The sequence below is a fragment of the Rhinopithecus bieti genome, unplaced genomic scaffold (genome assembly GCF_001698545.2).
Source record: "Rhinopithecus bieti isolate Rb0 unplaced genomic scaffold, ASM169854v2 scaffold_2254, whole genome shotgun sequence".
Taxonomy (NCBI): Eukaryota; Metazoa; Chordata; class Mammalia; order Primates; family Cercopithecidae; genus Rhinopithecus; species Rhinopithecus bieti.
Genome location: NW_016803982.1, coordinates 319681 through 334984, shown reverse-complemented (window position 1 = coordinate 334984; position 15304 = coordinate 319681). Strand labels below are relative to the sequence as shown.

The window sequence follows — 15304 nt, the reverse complement described above, 5'->3', positions numbered from 1 at the left end:
AATGACATCACTTGGACTCCGGAAGGGGAACATCACACATCGGGGCCTATCATGGGGAGGGGGGAGTGGGGAGGGATTGCATTGGGAGTTACACCTGATATAAATGACGAATTGATGTGTGCTGACGAGTTGATGGGTGCAGCACACCAACATGGCACAAGTATACATATGTAACAAGCCTGCACGTTATGCACATGTACCCTAGAACTTAAAGTATAATTAAAAAAAAGAAATTTACCTGCAAAAATTAGTATCAGTTCAGGTTTCTCTCTGGTTTTTTTTTTTCTCTTGAGACGGAGCCTTCCATTGTCACCCAGGCTGGAGTGCAGTGGCGCGATCTCGGCTCACTGCAACCTCCGTCTCCTGGGTTCAAGCGATTCTCCTGCCTCAGCCTTAAAGGTGCACGCCACCACGCCTGGCTAATTTTTGTATTTTTAGTAGAGACAGGATTTCACCATGTTGGCCAGGATGGTCTCGATCTCCTGACCCCAGGTGTTCAGCCCACCTCGACCTCCCAAAGTGCTGGGATTACAAGCATGAGCCATGTGCTTAGCCTCAATATATTTTAAAATAGGAATGTATACAAGGAGGAGGTCTTCATCTAGACTGAGGAAGGGACCCATAGACCGAGGCCTTAGAGTAGGAGAGAACTAGGCGGAGAGAGGGAAAAACTTTCAGGCAGAGGAAGCAGCATGTGAGAAGAACTTGGAGGCAGGAAGGAGCTTAGTGATTTCCAGGATTTGAGAAAAACCCAGTGGCAGGAAGTGAGCAGAGGCTTCCTAGACCAGGAGGAGAAGTTTTAGATGGTATCTTGAAGGCAGTGGGAAGCTTTGGAGGGTTTTCACCAAAGACACATTGATGAAATCTAGTATATACCTTCAAGATATATTAGAAGGTAGAATTGATAGACCTGGTAATAGTTGATGGAGGGGGGGCTATAGAGGGTGATGCCCAGCATTCTGGCTCGGGTGAATGGCAGTGATATTCAATGAGATGGGGGCATGAGCAGCTTAGTGGAGAAGAAATGGAGTTCAGTTTTGATCATGTTAAGTTTGAAATGTCTGTGAGGCATGGGGTAGAGATGTCATCTGTGCTCTCTGTTCTGGGGTCAAGAAAGCGCTCTGGGCCAGACATATACATGGAGTCAGGGTGTGGTGTGTGTGGAGGGGAGTGGAGGTTCATAGTTCAGACAGGAGGAAAGAAGATGGACTGAGAAAGATCACTGACGAAGTGAATACTCTAACAGTGTTACAGGAGCTAGCAGAGTCTGAGAGCAGGAAAACCAGCAGAGCGCAGTGTCGCTCTTTCTTTTGGACAGATATAAAATTTTTTGAGAAGTACTTTTTAGAAAAGTTTAAAAATATAAGAAAACTTCAAGATGAAAATATTATCTTTAATCTCGGCAGACGTAATATATACTCTTAATATTTTGGTGTGTGAACTTCTAGTTTTTTATATCTAACATATATACTGTATCAGAAAATGGAGTTACACTTTATATGCTTTTATAACCTGTTTTATTATCTTTAATAATATTTAATGATTATCTTCCTTATCATGCATACTCCTGCAACTTCCATTTTTAAGGGATTTTTGGTATTCTAGCCAATAGGTCTGCTGTAGTTAGTTTTTTTCGTTGTTGTTGTTGTTGTTGTTTTTTGAGATGGAGTCTTGCTCTGTCGTCGGAGTGCAGTGGCACGATCTCGGCTCACTGCAACCTCTGCCTCCTGGGTTCAAGCGATTCTCCTGCCTCAGCCTCCTGAGTAGCTGGGATTACAGGCACGCGCCACCATGCCCGGCTAATTTTTGTATTTTTAGTAGAGACAGGGTTTCACCATGTTGGCCAGATGGTCTTGATCTGTTGACTTCATGATCCGCCCGCCTTGGCCTCCCAAAGTGCTGGGATTACAGGTGTGAGTCACCACGCCTGGCCCATAATTAGTTTTGTAGAAAGACCTGCTGGGAAACTTTTAAACTGTTTGTTATATTTTCGTTATTATTAACAAGCATTCTATAAATAACTCTCATTATATATCCGTGATGATTTTTTGAGGATCAACGTCTGAAAGTGGTAAAATAGACTGCAAAGTTTTAAAGTTTTTTTCTCTATGAATTGTCAAATTGTCCTCCAGAAAATTTGTGCTAATTCATGAAAATTCTTTAGCAATCACTTGTCTTTTTAAAGAAGCGATTCTTTGCAACGAGACTTCTTAAAAGGATATGTCTGTCTTTGTATAATTTTAAAACGCAGTATGTGAATAGGGGTAACAAGAGCTCAACTAAAGTTAACTGACTTTAGGTAGATCCCATGAGAGCTAAATGGTTTTCAGTTTTAAATGAATAGTGATAAGTATTTAGTGTTCAACATTTGGATAATATCAGTTATTAGGAAATTGAAGTTGTGAGGATGAAGAGAAAAATTCCAGAGATTTTTTCCATTAACAATTCTTCCAGATATTAGCATTTGGTTAAACCAAGCACTTAAAGGAGTCCGGGATCACCACGGGAACTCGATAGAAAACGCTCACCTTCTCACTTTGTTTCATCGGCTCTGCAAACTCTTATTTTTTCGAATTCGTCCTGTTTTTGTGTTTGATGGGGATGCTCCACTATTGAAGAAACAGACTTTGGTAAGTGTCATCTAGTTTTCGGTAAGTGTCAAATAATTGTTTTCTTTCTGCATTCTTAGAAAAGTTCACATAAAATTTCTGTTTTCTCTTTAGAATTTTAGAGACAGACTTATTTTGACATATATTTAATTTAATTACGTCTACTTTTTTATCTTGAACAATTTTCATTTTAAAAGTTTTATGAGAGTTCATCATGGGCACAATAAAAAGATAAAATTTATTTATCTAAGTTTATTTATCTAAAATTTATTTCAAAGATAAAATTTAACTTTTAAATAAAATAAAACTAACTACTAAAAACCTTGCCATTGAGAGTTTTCCTTTTAGAGGATCTTGTTAGGTGTTCTATATTTATTTCAAGGATGCTGCCATCACTCAGAACACTGTGGAAACCCTCTTTGGGAAGTGCCTCCCTGAATCTGAGATCACGTATCCTCCGTGATAGCAAGCCTTCTCTTGAGGGGAATTGGATTTTAGGAGTAAGCAATGTTATGTGGTGCCAAGTGGTGACTAAAGTGGATTATCTAGGAAGGAAATTGACCATGATATAGAAGAATGAGAATGAGTTGCAGCTTTATTGTTCTGGAAGTAGTTTTAAAAAATGTTTTGGAAAGCTGGGGCAGGAGGATTGCTTGAGCCCAAGTCCAGCCTGGGCAACACAGAGAGACCCCATCTCTAAAAAAATGACATAAAATAATGTTTAAACAGTCCAAATAACAGCACCCATTTGGATATATGACTTTTATTTTTTGAAAATGCCAAAGTAATGGAATGATGACTTTGTAATCATACCAGACATACTCTCTAATTAAGTGAGGATATAGGATAAAAGTAAGGCTTTATAAATGCTGGGGGATGTTTATTGCCTCAGTAAGAGTGTCTAGACTTGAATGTTGCAGTTTTCAGTTACCCAAGGCATACTGTAAGTCAGGTACTTTGTGGAAGGATTAGAAAGGAAAAGAGAATATCTTGGTTATTTTTATCTGAAATTTAGCTATAAGCACGGGGCTATCCATTTGTCACGACTTGAACATTTCTTACAAGATATTTCTATACGTTTTAGAATTTCTTGTGATATATAATCTTGAATATTGAAGGGCAGAATTACATGTAAGTAATGCATGTTTATAAAAAGCAATATTAGGAGTTGTTTTTGGTGTCACTGTGACATTTTATAGAATAAATAAATAATTCCTTTTGGGAAGCATTTAAGCTTTCCACTTCTTGGGCATATTAAAGAACATTTAAAAGAAACTGAAAGTAAATTAATAGTTTCCCAAATATATTGTATAGTAGCCCATTAAGTAATAGATAGAAACTCTGGGTATCCTTTATGTAGCAGCAAGCTGAAGATATTCGTTTATATGGCAATTAGGAGGAAAAGCTGAAGCAACCATAGTCTGAAAACTCAGACAAACCAAATTCTATGGGAAATAAATCACAGAAATGTTTCTAGTCGTCTAATATCCTGAAGTGAGATCTCACATCCTTTCTTCTCATAGGCGAAGAGAAGGCAGAGAAAGGACTTAGCGTCCAGTGACTCCAGGAAAACGACAGAGAAGCTTCTGAAAACATTTTTGAAAAGACAAGCCATCAAAACTGCCTTTAAAAGCAAAAGGCAAGAGGAAAATTACAGTCATGTTAGAGATGAAGTTTTTTAAAAGTGATTTTTGTCTTGAATTCCTGCGACTCTCTTTCCCTATGTAATTTTAACTTTCAACAGAAAATAGAGAATGAAATGAGACAAGTAGGCTGCCATTTGACGTGGTAATTTGGAGTTGTGGCAATTCTCCATTCTGTGAGAATCAACTTTGCTAATGAGAAAAAACAGCTGTTGTGTTGTGTCATGTACACTTTTTGCTTTGATTATGCTCTTCTTGGCTCTGGGTGAGCAGCCCCGCCACGGTTCCTTTCTTTCTCTCGACTGCATTTATTTTCCACAGCAGTGGCCCGAGGGCAGCCAGGTCAGGTCCCTGTTCACCATCCTGAGCAGAGTCTGTGTAATCAGTAGGGGAGTATTATTGACTCAAAATCCTATTTCATATAATCTGTTTAAAGATTTGTGTACTTTCCAGAGATGAAGCACTACCCAGTCTTACGCAGGTTCGAAGAGAAAACGACATGTATGTTTTGCCTCCTTTACAAGAGGAAGAAAAGCACAGGTAAATGTTTAACTCTTTAAGAATATTATTTTAGTAATTGCTACATTCGGACACATTTAAACCTTGATGTGTTATCTACATAATAAGGCATGTGAAGATTTCTTAATGCATCTGAAATAGGCACGATGTGTACCTTTCAGAATATTTTTCAAAGACTAAAGTTTTTATTTACTATTCTTTGTGTTTTGGTGATTCATGATTCTTATTCCTCTTCATTCTAAAGAACTTCTGCCAGGGCTGTGGATTTAAAATTCTCCAAGGCATGAATTTTAGTTTTCCTTGCACTTTGCTTGCACAAGCTCTTTCTAGCTGCTTTTCAATCCAATATGGTCTCTCTCACCATGATGCTAAAATACCACAACCCATGACATTCTTATTGCTAAATCTAGCAGATGCTTTGAACTTCTCAGTGTACTCGACTTCTCTGCCCTAAAAACCATGCTGCACTGCCCCACTCCCCTGGCATCTCTCTGGCCCTTTCTGCTTAGCCTCTCTGTGGACTCCACTTCCTCTGTCTATCTCTTCATGGTTGGTAGCTTCTGTGTTTGAAGTGAAGGTGTAGAACGAGAAACTCGACAGTTGGCCTTTGTCCCCTGTCCTTCCCTCCACCTCTTCCTTTCCCAGGAGTTCCCAAGAGACGACTTAGCTTTTGAATCAGCACAGTTCTATTTGTCTCCATTGCTCCCACTGTCCTTTTTTCTCCAGGTTACATTATTCGTTTTTAAACTTCTTTCTGTCTTTGTATTTTTCTTACCCTTTTGGTAATAACTCCTCCTACCAAGCCCAATCTCTGTTTTGTGTTATAGTCTGTTTAAAATCCAAATCTGATACTGTCATTTCCTTACTTAAAACACTTTCTAGCTTCTCTTTTCTTTTTTTTTTTTTTTGAGGTGGAGTCTCTGTTGCCCAGACTGGAGTGCAGTGGCACAATCTCAGCTCACTGCAACCCCAACCTCCTGGGTTTAAGTGATTCTCTTGCCTCAGCCTCTGGAGTAGCTGGGATTACAGGCACCTGCCACCACACCTGGAAAATTTTTTATATTTTTAGTAGAGTCGAGGTTTCACCATGTTGTCTGGGCTGGTCTCAAACTCCTGACCTCAAGTGATCCACCTGCCTCGGCCTCCCAAAATGCTGGGATTACAGGCGTGAGCCACCACACTCAGCTTAGCTTCTCATTTCTTTAGGATAAAACTTTAACTCCTTAATTACATTTTCCAGTCTTATCCCTTCCTCTCTTCACATCCTCCACAGGCAGGCTTTCTTTTCCTTGTTTCTATATAGTTATAAAACTTAGTTCTTTGCCTGGAACACTTTTCTCCATGAACCTTCCCACTCCCTACAACTAGACTCCTCACTTATTCGTGGCTAACTCCAACCAGTGTAATTGCCGGGGATCCTGGAAAGCTTTTGTGACTCCTGCTACATTGGGTGAGGTGAATCCCTATTGCATCTCTAGTGACCTGCCCTTCCCTTGTGGTGGAAGTTACTAGATCCCACTCTAATTGCTTACTTACATGTGTCCCCCACCAGACCATGAGACCAGTAGTGGCACAGATCTTGCTGTTTTATTCACCACTGTAGCTCCTATAACGAGCAGCACCTTGCATACAAGTATCTTTGTAAGCAGTCATTAAAAATCATAGATATCGTAAAAGTGTGTTTGACTTTCAGTTCAGAAGAGGAAGATGAAAAACAATGGCAAGAAAGAATGAATCAAAACAAGCATTACAGGTATTTAGATGATTTTTGAATTCAGAATATATTCTGTTATTTGAAATGAATGACATGAAAATGAATATTAGTGAGGTATATGAAACTATGAAAGTTCCTGATGAAAAGTAAAGACAGATGCCTTTCTGATTGTGCATATATATGTGTACATGTATGTATATAAATACACACTCACCTATACATGTGTATATATATGGAATTTGCCATTATGCACGTCTGTGTATTCAAAATAAGCCATTTGTCTTTTACAACCAACCAACCAACCAACCAATAGTAATATGTGCTTACATAGAAAATATAGAAAACATATCATTCATAAATAACTTGTGGTAACATTGTGATATATTTTCATCCATTCTTCACCTGCCCCATATAATTGTATATCTGTGTGTGTATTTGTATACATGTATCAAATGTACATATGTACATATCTATGTGTACACATATGTGTGTACATTCTAGTTATCTGTTGCTGTGTAACTTAGTGATTAAAACATCTTTTGTTTTCATCACCTGTCTGGGTTCCAGGGGTTGATGAGCTCAGCCAGGCAGTTATCTCTGGGGTCTCTTGTGTAGATGCAGCCAGTCTGTAGCTGGGGCTGGAGTAACTAACAAGGCTTCCTTGCTGCCATGGGCGGTGGTTGATGCTGGCTGTCAGCCAGACTTCCGTGCGGCTGGCGCCAGAGCCCTGCTTGTGGCCTCTCCATGTGGCCTGGGCTTTTTCCCAGCATGGTGGCTATGTTCTGAGGGTGGGCATCCCATCGTCCTAAGCAGAAGCCCTGTTGCCTTTCTGACCTAGCTTTGGAAGTTGTGCAGCATCCTTCCCACCACATCCTGTTCCTCAGAAGTTAGTTACTAAGGTCAGCCCCTAGCAGAGAGTTAGACAAGAAGAATGTCCCACACACATTTTCATGAATAACATTTTTACAAATTGAGATTATGCCTTATATATATATATAAAATATATATATATTTTTTCATAAACATTTTTTTCAAGTTTGTTAGTGTCACAGATAGCATTTTTTTGATTCCCAAATTCACTGTTTCTTGTTTGTTCATATTGTTTTGTTGTATTAGGTAGAAGACTTTTGAGCTAAAACCTCTAGATCCTTCAGGTTGTGGAGGTGCTGTGCTATTAATGCAGCTAGTGAGAGCAGTCTTAGTTAAGACCATGGGCCTCGAGGTCAGAAAGACCTGCGTTTCAATCCAGGCTCCACTGTTCACTAGCTGTGTGATCTTACACAGATTAAATTCTCCAAGGCTTTATTTTTCTTTTTTTGTAAAATGAAATTGATATCAGTGCCTTCCTGATAGGGGTGATGGGAGCATTAGTGAGGGAAGGCACAGGAAACGCTGAGCTCAGTGACAGTTCTGTCCTGCGCGTTTGCTGGTTAGTATGTACACATGTAACATACAGACATGCAGGACAGCAGGTTGTATTAGCTACTTTTTTACTAATGAAGGATTTTAAAGTACTTTCGGTAATGAGTTAAAATTGAGTAAAGTTTTACGCTTTTCCATGTCTCCTGTGAATTTCCTACTTTTAATTTCATTTTTTATGTTATAAGCAAAATAAAACTAATTTAATTACAGGAATTATATATGTTGCTTGAATTCTTAAGGCTCATTCTGTCTTGGGTTCTTGCATTTTCTGTTCTCTCAGCCTGAAATGCTCTGTCCTTAGGCTCTTTGATATCTTTCAAGTCCCTGCTCACACATCCTCTTTTTAGTGGGGTCTTCTTTATTTGTCAAATGAATCCGTTTTTTCTGCTTTCTTTTCATGTAATCACTCTCATATCAGATAAATATGCTTTATTTTCTTACCATTATCTTGTTCATTTATTTATTTATTTATTGTCTGCCCTCCTCTACTCCTAAGAGCAGGGACCTTATCTGGCACCTTATCTGATCTCACAGTACCTTAGCACCTAGAACAGTGCCTGGTGCCTTAGAGGTACCTGCTGAGTATTTTTTCTTTTGAATGAATTAAAGAGTGAATGGCTACATTCCCTAATCTGCCTACTCACTTTGTTGCCTGTCACAGATTATATGCAACTGTGTTTAGCTAAGTGTTGATTATGTAGAACTGTGTTCATTATATAAGCATAATACATATCCCTAATGGTGAATAGAACTAAGTGTACGAAATGTGAATTTCATGGTGCTGTGTTTTTCTCTTTACAGGAAGAGTTCTTTCATAATCCTCAAGCGATAGATATTGAGTCTGAGGACTTCAGCAGCCTGCCCCCTGAAGTAAAGCACGAAATCTTGACTGATATGAAAGAGTTCACCAAGCGCAGAAGAACATTATTTGAAGCAATGCCAGAGGTAAAACATACAACCATACATTCATGCTTAGAATTAAGAACTTCAGCAAAACTTTTTTTTAGAAAGAAGAGAAAATTGATAAGCAATACTTACATGATAACTCAGTTAACCATAAACAGCATTTCTGTATCTCCGAGATTCTAAGAAGCATTGTTTATTTATATGTTTGAGCCTATAGACATTTACTCTAAGCAGTCTTTCTTGGCTTTTGACGCAAGACTTCTCCTGGTCTTTGTTCTCACAGCACCCTGTACTGTCACTTTATAGTTCTTAGCTCCAAAACATGCTTATCTTGCCCACCTCTGTATTTTCAGTGCCTAGCTCAGTCTTTTTCACATGATATGTGTCCAGTAGATGCTTACTGGCTCAGTTCTTAGGTTAGTTCATAAAAGTTATTGTAGCCTATAATAAACATTGTCTATAAAAACTAATAGTTATATAGAATCTGATCACAATGGAAAAATAAGTTCTAAATTGAAATTCCAGGTGTATCTTCCTCTGCTGCACCCCTAGAAATGCCATTGGCTCTCCACATTCCCTCCTCCTCTTCCTGGACAGTGGGAATGGGGCTTCCTCCCCTTGGAACACCTTGTAGCTTGGCAGGCCCGGAAAGCTAGAGTGGAGGTGGTGTGTGGTTGGGTGCTAGCAAATATGTCTCCTGATCATGCTACCATTGATACTTAATTCATGTGACTATTGATGACTCTCTGTCTTAGTTGCCAGTGAGTGAGTTTTCTCTTTCTATTGCTACTACCTGTTACTTCTACCATAGTTCTCCTTTCACCCACTGTAGGACAGAATAGAAATTTTGCAGCATCATCGACCTTAGTGTGTAGATGGAGTGTTTTTTATTTTCTACAATTTTTGAATATTGCTTAAATTGGTAGCAGAAATACGAAAAAGGAAGGGTATACTTCTTTTCTCATCACTCCCTGTGTTTTCCACAAAGAGTGTGCAGTAGCAGACACTAAGGTACACAGAAGTGACATTCTTGGGTCTTTGGATATACAAAGGACAGAAGTAAATTGATTTTTATTTCAGGAAAAAAATCCAGGCTCAGTCTGTCTATGAGACATTTTATTTCTTGAGTGTGAAAGGTGGCAGCTGAGGAAGTATAATTTTGGTTGTGTAAACAATAATAGGAAGAAATGGGAGAAAGAGAGACAGTCCCTAGTGATTTACTGTTCTGCATTTTCTTCTGCAACCACGAAGTCTCGGGAAGTGGTGGACTGCAGGGTGGTGTGGAGTAGCAGCTTACTGGATCTGTCATTTTGATAGAGATGTTCTAAGTCATCCACGTTGGGCCTTTGTATCATCTGTACGTCGTGCAAATGTAATATTGGTAACAGTAGTGATGGTAGATAATAATAGCAGTAGTAATAATCATAATACCATAGTTCCATCTTACTCAGGGTTTCGGTTTCTGCAGTTTTCAGTGACCTGTGTTAAACTGTGGTCTGAAAATATTAAATGGAAAATTTCAGAAATAAGCAATTCATAAGTTTTAAGTTGCACACCATTCTGAGTAGCGTGATGAAATCTCACACCTTCCTGCTCCATCTTGCCTGGAACATGAATCTTCCCTTTGTCGAGCGTCTCCATACTGTAGACGCTTCCTTCTTTTTAATCACTGAGTAGCTGTCGCGGTGATCAGATTGACTGTTGCGATATTGCAGTGCTTCTCCTCAAGTCACTGTTATTTGACTTAATAATGGCACAGCAGTGCAAGAGTATGATGCTGGCAATTTGAATATGCCAAAGAGAAGCTGTAAAGTAACTCCTTTAAATGAAAAGGTGAAAGTTCTTGAATTAATAAGAAAAGAAAAAAAATCGTATGCTGGCTGAGGTTGCTAAGATCTGCATAAAAATGACTTTTCTAGCTGTGAAATTGTGAAGAAGGAAAAAAGAAATTGGTGCTGGTTTTGCTGTCGTACCATAAACTGCAAAAGTCATGACCTCAGTGTGTGATAAGTGCTCAGTTAAGATGGAAAATCCATTAAATTTTCGGGTGGAACACATGAAGAGAAACATGTTCTGATTGATGACAATCAGGTTTGGTTCTGCAGTTTCAGGCGTCCTCTGGGGGTCTTGGAACATACCCCAAGGATGAGGGAGTTGTCTACTATATTAATAGATTCAATTATAGTAAATCGACATGCTTTTGATCCCAGATCTACCCCTTATTAGCCCTGTGACTCTAGGGAGGTTACCTAACCTATTTAAGTCCTGATTTCTTCATTTATAAAATGGAGGTGATATCTGTTTCATAGGATAATTGTGAGAATAAAATGAGGTATTATATATTATATGTAAAAGCACTTAGAAAAATGTCCTCCATGGGAAATGCCTTATAATGTTAAGTATTACTATTAATAACTGTGATTACTATGATTTATTGTGTCTTTTATGGGATTAGGTTGTGCTGGGCACTTCACTTGCATATTTACCTGCATTCTAGAAGATTGTTAAACCATAATCAAATGTCATAGTGACTGCTATGCATTACATGCTGAATACATATTTATTGAATAATGATTAAATCATAAACTGTATTCATGTTTTTTTTTTTTTCTTTGAGAGGAAGTCTCGCTCTTGTCCCCCAGGCTGGAGTGCAATGGTGCGATCTTCGCTCACTGTAACCTCTGCCTCCCGGGTTCAAGCGATTCTCTTGCCTCAGTCTTTGGAGTAGCTGGGATTACAGGCACCTGCCACTACACCTGGCTAACTTTTGTATTTTTAGTAGAGACAGGGTTTTACCATGTTGGCCAGGCTATTCTCGAACTCCTGACCTCAGGTGATCCACCTGCCTCGGCCTCCCAAAGTGCTGGAATTACAGGCATGAGCCACCGCTCCCAGCCCTAGTATACATGATTTTTTTTGCCCAACTCTTTTGAAGATTATTTTTTTAAAAGGAAGTTGTAGTTTTTCTTGTTATTCAACTTTTATAATATGAAATGACCATCAATGAAAAAAGCCAATTGTTCTTTGTTCCCTGTTGGGGAAAGGGTGGAAATATGGTAATATTATCTGTATTTAATATAAAACAGTACTTTTGTTTGTTTATTTTGCTTTTAGGAGTCCAATGACTTTTCACAGTACCAACTCAAAGGCTTGCTTAAAAAAAACTATCTGAACCAGCACATAGAACATGTCCAAAAGGAAATGAATCAGCAACATTCAGGACACATCCGAAGGCAGTATGAAGATGAAGGGGGCTTTCTGAAGGAGGTAGAGTCAAGGAGAGTGGTCTCTGAAGACACTTCACATTACATCTTGATAAAAGGTATCAGGCACCATCATTTATATATTTACATTAGAAATCAAATACATATCGTCACTCTGAATTCTATAAACTAGCACTCCTGGATAATATTAATGAAATTCTATTTATGTAATAACTGTATACTGCTATTAATGGATTAACTACTATAGTGCCAGACCACTTTAAAATTAGCTAATGAATTAACTTCTAGTTGCTGATTAAATGAAAATGTATATACTTATTTATGAGAACCAGTGTTATCTTATTCATCTTACTAGAAGTGTATTGTCACACTGTAAAACTGCATGGTGAGAAGTGTTTTAATTCTTCTTAAGGTATTCAAGGTAAGACAGTTGCAGAAGTGGATTCAGAGTCTCTTCCTTCTTCCAGCAAAATGCACAGCATGTCTTTTGACATGAAGTCATCTCCATGTGAAAAACTGAAGACAGAGAAAGAGCCTGATGCTACCCCTCCTTCTCCAAGAACTTTACTAGCTATGCAAGCTGCCCTGATGGGAAGTAGCTCAGAAGAGGAGCTGGACAGTGAGAATCGAAGGCAGTCCCATGAGACGAATGCACCTGCTGCTGTAGACGAAGGCTCCATATCACCCCGGACCCTTTCAGCTATTCAGAGAGCTCTTGATGATGACGAAGATGTAAAAGTGTGTGCTGGAGATGATGTGCAGATGGGAGGGCCAGGAGCAGAAGAAATGCATATAAACAGCTCCACCAAGGACAGTGATGAAGGACTTAAAGTGAGAGATGGAAAAGGAATGCTGTTTACTGCAACACTTGCATCATCCAGTGCCAACTCTGCAGAGGAGCATGTAGCCAGCACTAATGAGGGGAGAGAGTCCACAGACTCAGTTCCAAAAGAACAAATGTCACTTGTTCACGTGGGGAGTGAAGCCTTTCCGATAAGTGATGAGTCTATGGTTAAGGACAGAAAAGATCGACTGCCTCTGGAGAGTGCAGTGGTTAGACATAGTGATGCACTTGGACTCCCGAGTGGAAGGGAGCTGACACCAGCACCTCCAACTTGTACAAATTCTGTGTCAAAGAGTGAAACACATGCTGAAGTGCTTGAGCAACAGGAAGAACTTTGCCCATATGAGAGTAAATTTGATTCCTCTGTTCTTTCAAGTGATGATGAAACAAAATGTAAACCAAATTCTGCTTCTGAAGTCATTGGCCCTGTCAGTTTGCAAGAAACGAGTAGCATAGTAAGTGTCCCTTCAGAGGCAGTAAGTAATGTAGAAAATGTGGTGTCATTTAATGCTAAAGAGCATGAGAATTTTCTGGACACCATCCAAGAACAGCAGACCACTGAATCTGCAGACCAGGGTTTGATTTCCATTCTGAAGGCCGCGGAACCAATGGAAATTGACTCAGAAGAAAGTGAATCTGATGGTACGTGTCTGTGCTTTTGTAGAAGTTTGGAATGGTAGGATTTCACCTCTGTAGGAACTGAGAGATCCTTTTGTGTAGTCCCGTTTTTACTTTTACAGATAAGGAACAAGAGATGTAGAAAGAAAGGTGAAATGACTTTCCCAGGGACACACAGCTGGTCATGAATCTTGACTTTCCCTGTTGCTCTGCTTTTGTTATCATTTTAAAGGCATGACATGCCCTACTTGGGGAAGGTAAAGTTGAGTTTCCCTCTAGATTTTAAAACTTTTATTTTGAAATAATTATGAACTTTAAAAAGTTGGAAGAATATTATAAAATACCGGTTCCTTCATCCAGTACCTCAGTGGCTAGCATGTTATCACATTAGCTTATAATTTCTCTTGGTCTTTCTGTGGCCCTCTATATGTATATCATATATCTCCAAATCTGTATGCATATGTATACCGTTGCTTCTCATTATTCATGTATTCCATATTTGCAAAATTGCCTGCTCACTAAAATTTATGTGCAACTCCAAAATCAGTACTCACTGCAATGTCTTTGTGGTCTTTTGTGGACATTTGCAGAGCTGGGGAAAAGCTTGAGTTGCTACACTGTGCCCTGCTGAGGTTAAGCAAGGTGACACTCTGCCTTGTTCCCGTGCTCTGAGAGAGATGACCAGAGGGTGGGGACAGTAGGGGATTATGCAATGGAGAGAGAGCAAGAAGCTCCGGCCCCAGGCCAGTTGGACCAGATTTGAATCCCTATTCTGGCACCTGTTAGTGTGGCAGCCTCAGGCAGGTCACTAATTTGTTTCTTGAACTTTGTTTCTTGTTTATAAAATAAATGGACTCTACTAAGATGGCGGTTTTTTAGAATTTAAGATAATATCTATGAAATATGTTCATATATATGTTATATATGTGTATGTGTGAATATGCACATGTATCTGTTTAGGAGCAATGACTCAGTATTTGCTAATTGAGTGTTCACAGAGACTTCATAGATGATGGCCGCTTTGAATAATGAGAATCAACCACACACACACACACACACACAGACACACAATTTGTTCCTGGTATCTGCTAGTTTTCTTCATTCAAAAGTTACTATTTCCCTTTTGTAATTAATAAGTATTTTGTGGGAACGGAATTTTTGGAGCTATATAAATATGCTGTTCCTGAACAAACTTCCACCCACTTGTTAGCATCCATTGATGTTTACTGGAATAATTTGTTACTACGTTGGTTGCCAAATGATGGTTTTCAAACTCCGTCATTCCTTATATATTATTACTTGACATCCTCCTATGAGGAAGATCTTTTCTTCTCCCCATTTGTTTTTATTATTTTTAATCAGTGTAGACTCCTGTATTCCTATTTTATTCGGTGAGTTATAATCCAATACTGTCATAATTTACTTTGTTGCTCAAATTGTCACAGCTTTGGCCAGTGGGGACTCCTTCTAATGGCTTTTAGCAGTTTTTTCATTATATTTTGAGCTTTTCCTTACTTTCTGGCCAAGCTGTTCCAGGCATATCTTGTACTTACTCTGCCCTAGTCCTGGAACCAGCCATTTCACCAGGGAGCTCTGGTTCCTTTTGGTGGAGCATGGGGTTTAGACACCGCAAGCTGGTTGTGAGTGTGCTTATGGATCCTGAGGTGTAACTGTCTCAGGCCCTTTCAGCAACAGAGCCAGGAAGTATATTTATGTATACATGTACATGCACACACACATCTGTATTTATTTCTGTGTCTATCTGTACTAAAATCCATGAGTTTATACTGATATCTGCAATTACA

General features: G+C 39.1%; 1 protein-coding gene across 4 annotated transcripts in view; it reads left to right on the top strand.

Moving 5' to 3' along the window:
* The window catches only part of BIVM (basic, immunoglobulin-like variable motif containing), a 76706-nt gene that overhangs the window by 50658 nt on the left and 10744 nt on the right, over window positions 1–15304 (top strand). For 2 of the 4 annotated variants that reach the window (XM_017861444.1, XM_017861451.1), the window contains 7 exons: window positions 2455–2630; window positions 4133–4248; window positions 4706–4792; window positions 6465–6516; window positions 8700–8852; window positions 11928–12135; window positions 12450–13523. In XM_017861444.1, coding sequence (XP_017716933.1) covers window positions 2455–2630; window positions 4133–4248; window positions 4706–4792; window positions 6465–6516; window positions 8700–8852; window positions 11928–12135; window positions 12450–13523 — 1866 coding nt within the window. Of the gene's footprint in view, window positions 1–2454; window positions 2631–4132; window positions 4793–6464; window positions 6525–8699; window positions 8853–11927; window positions 12136–12449; window positions 13524–15304 lie in introns of those variants that run through there. The other 2 variants (XM_017861344.1, XM_017861349.1) reach the window with 2 other exon arrangements.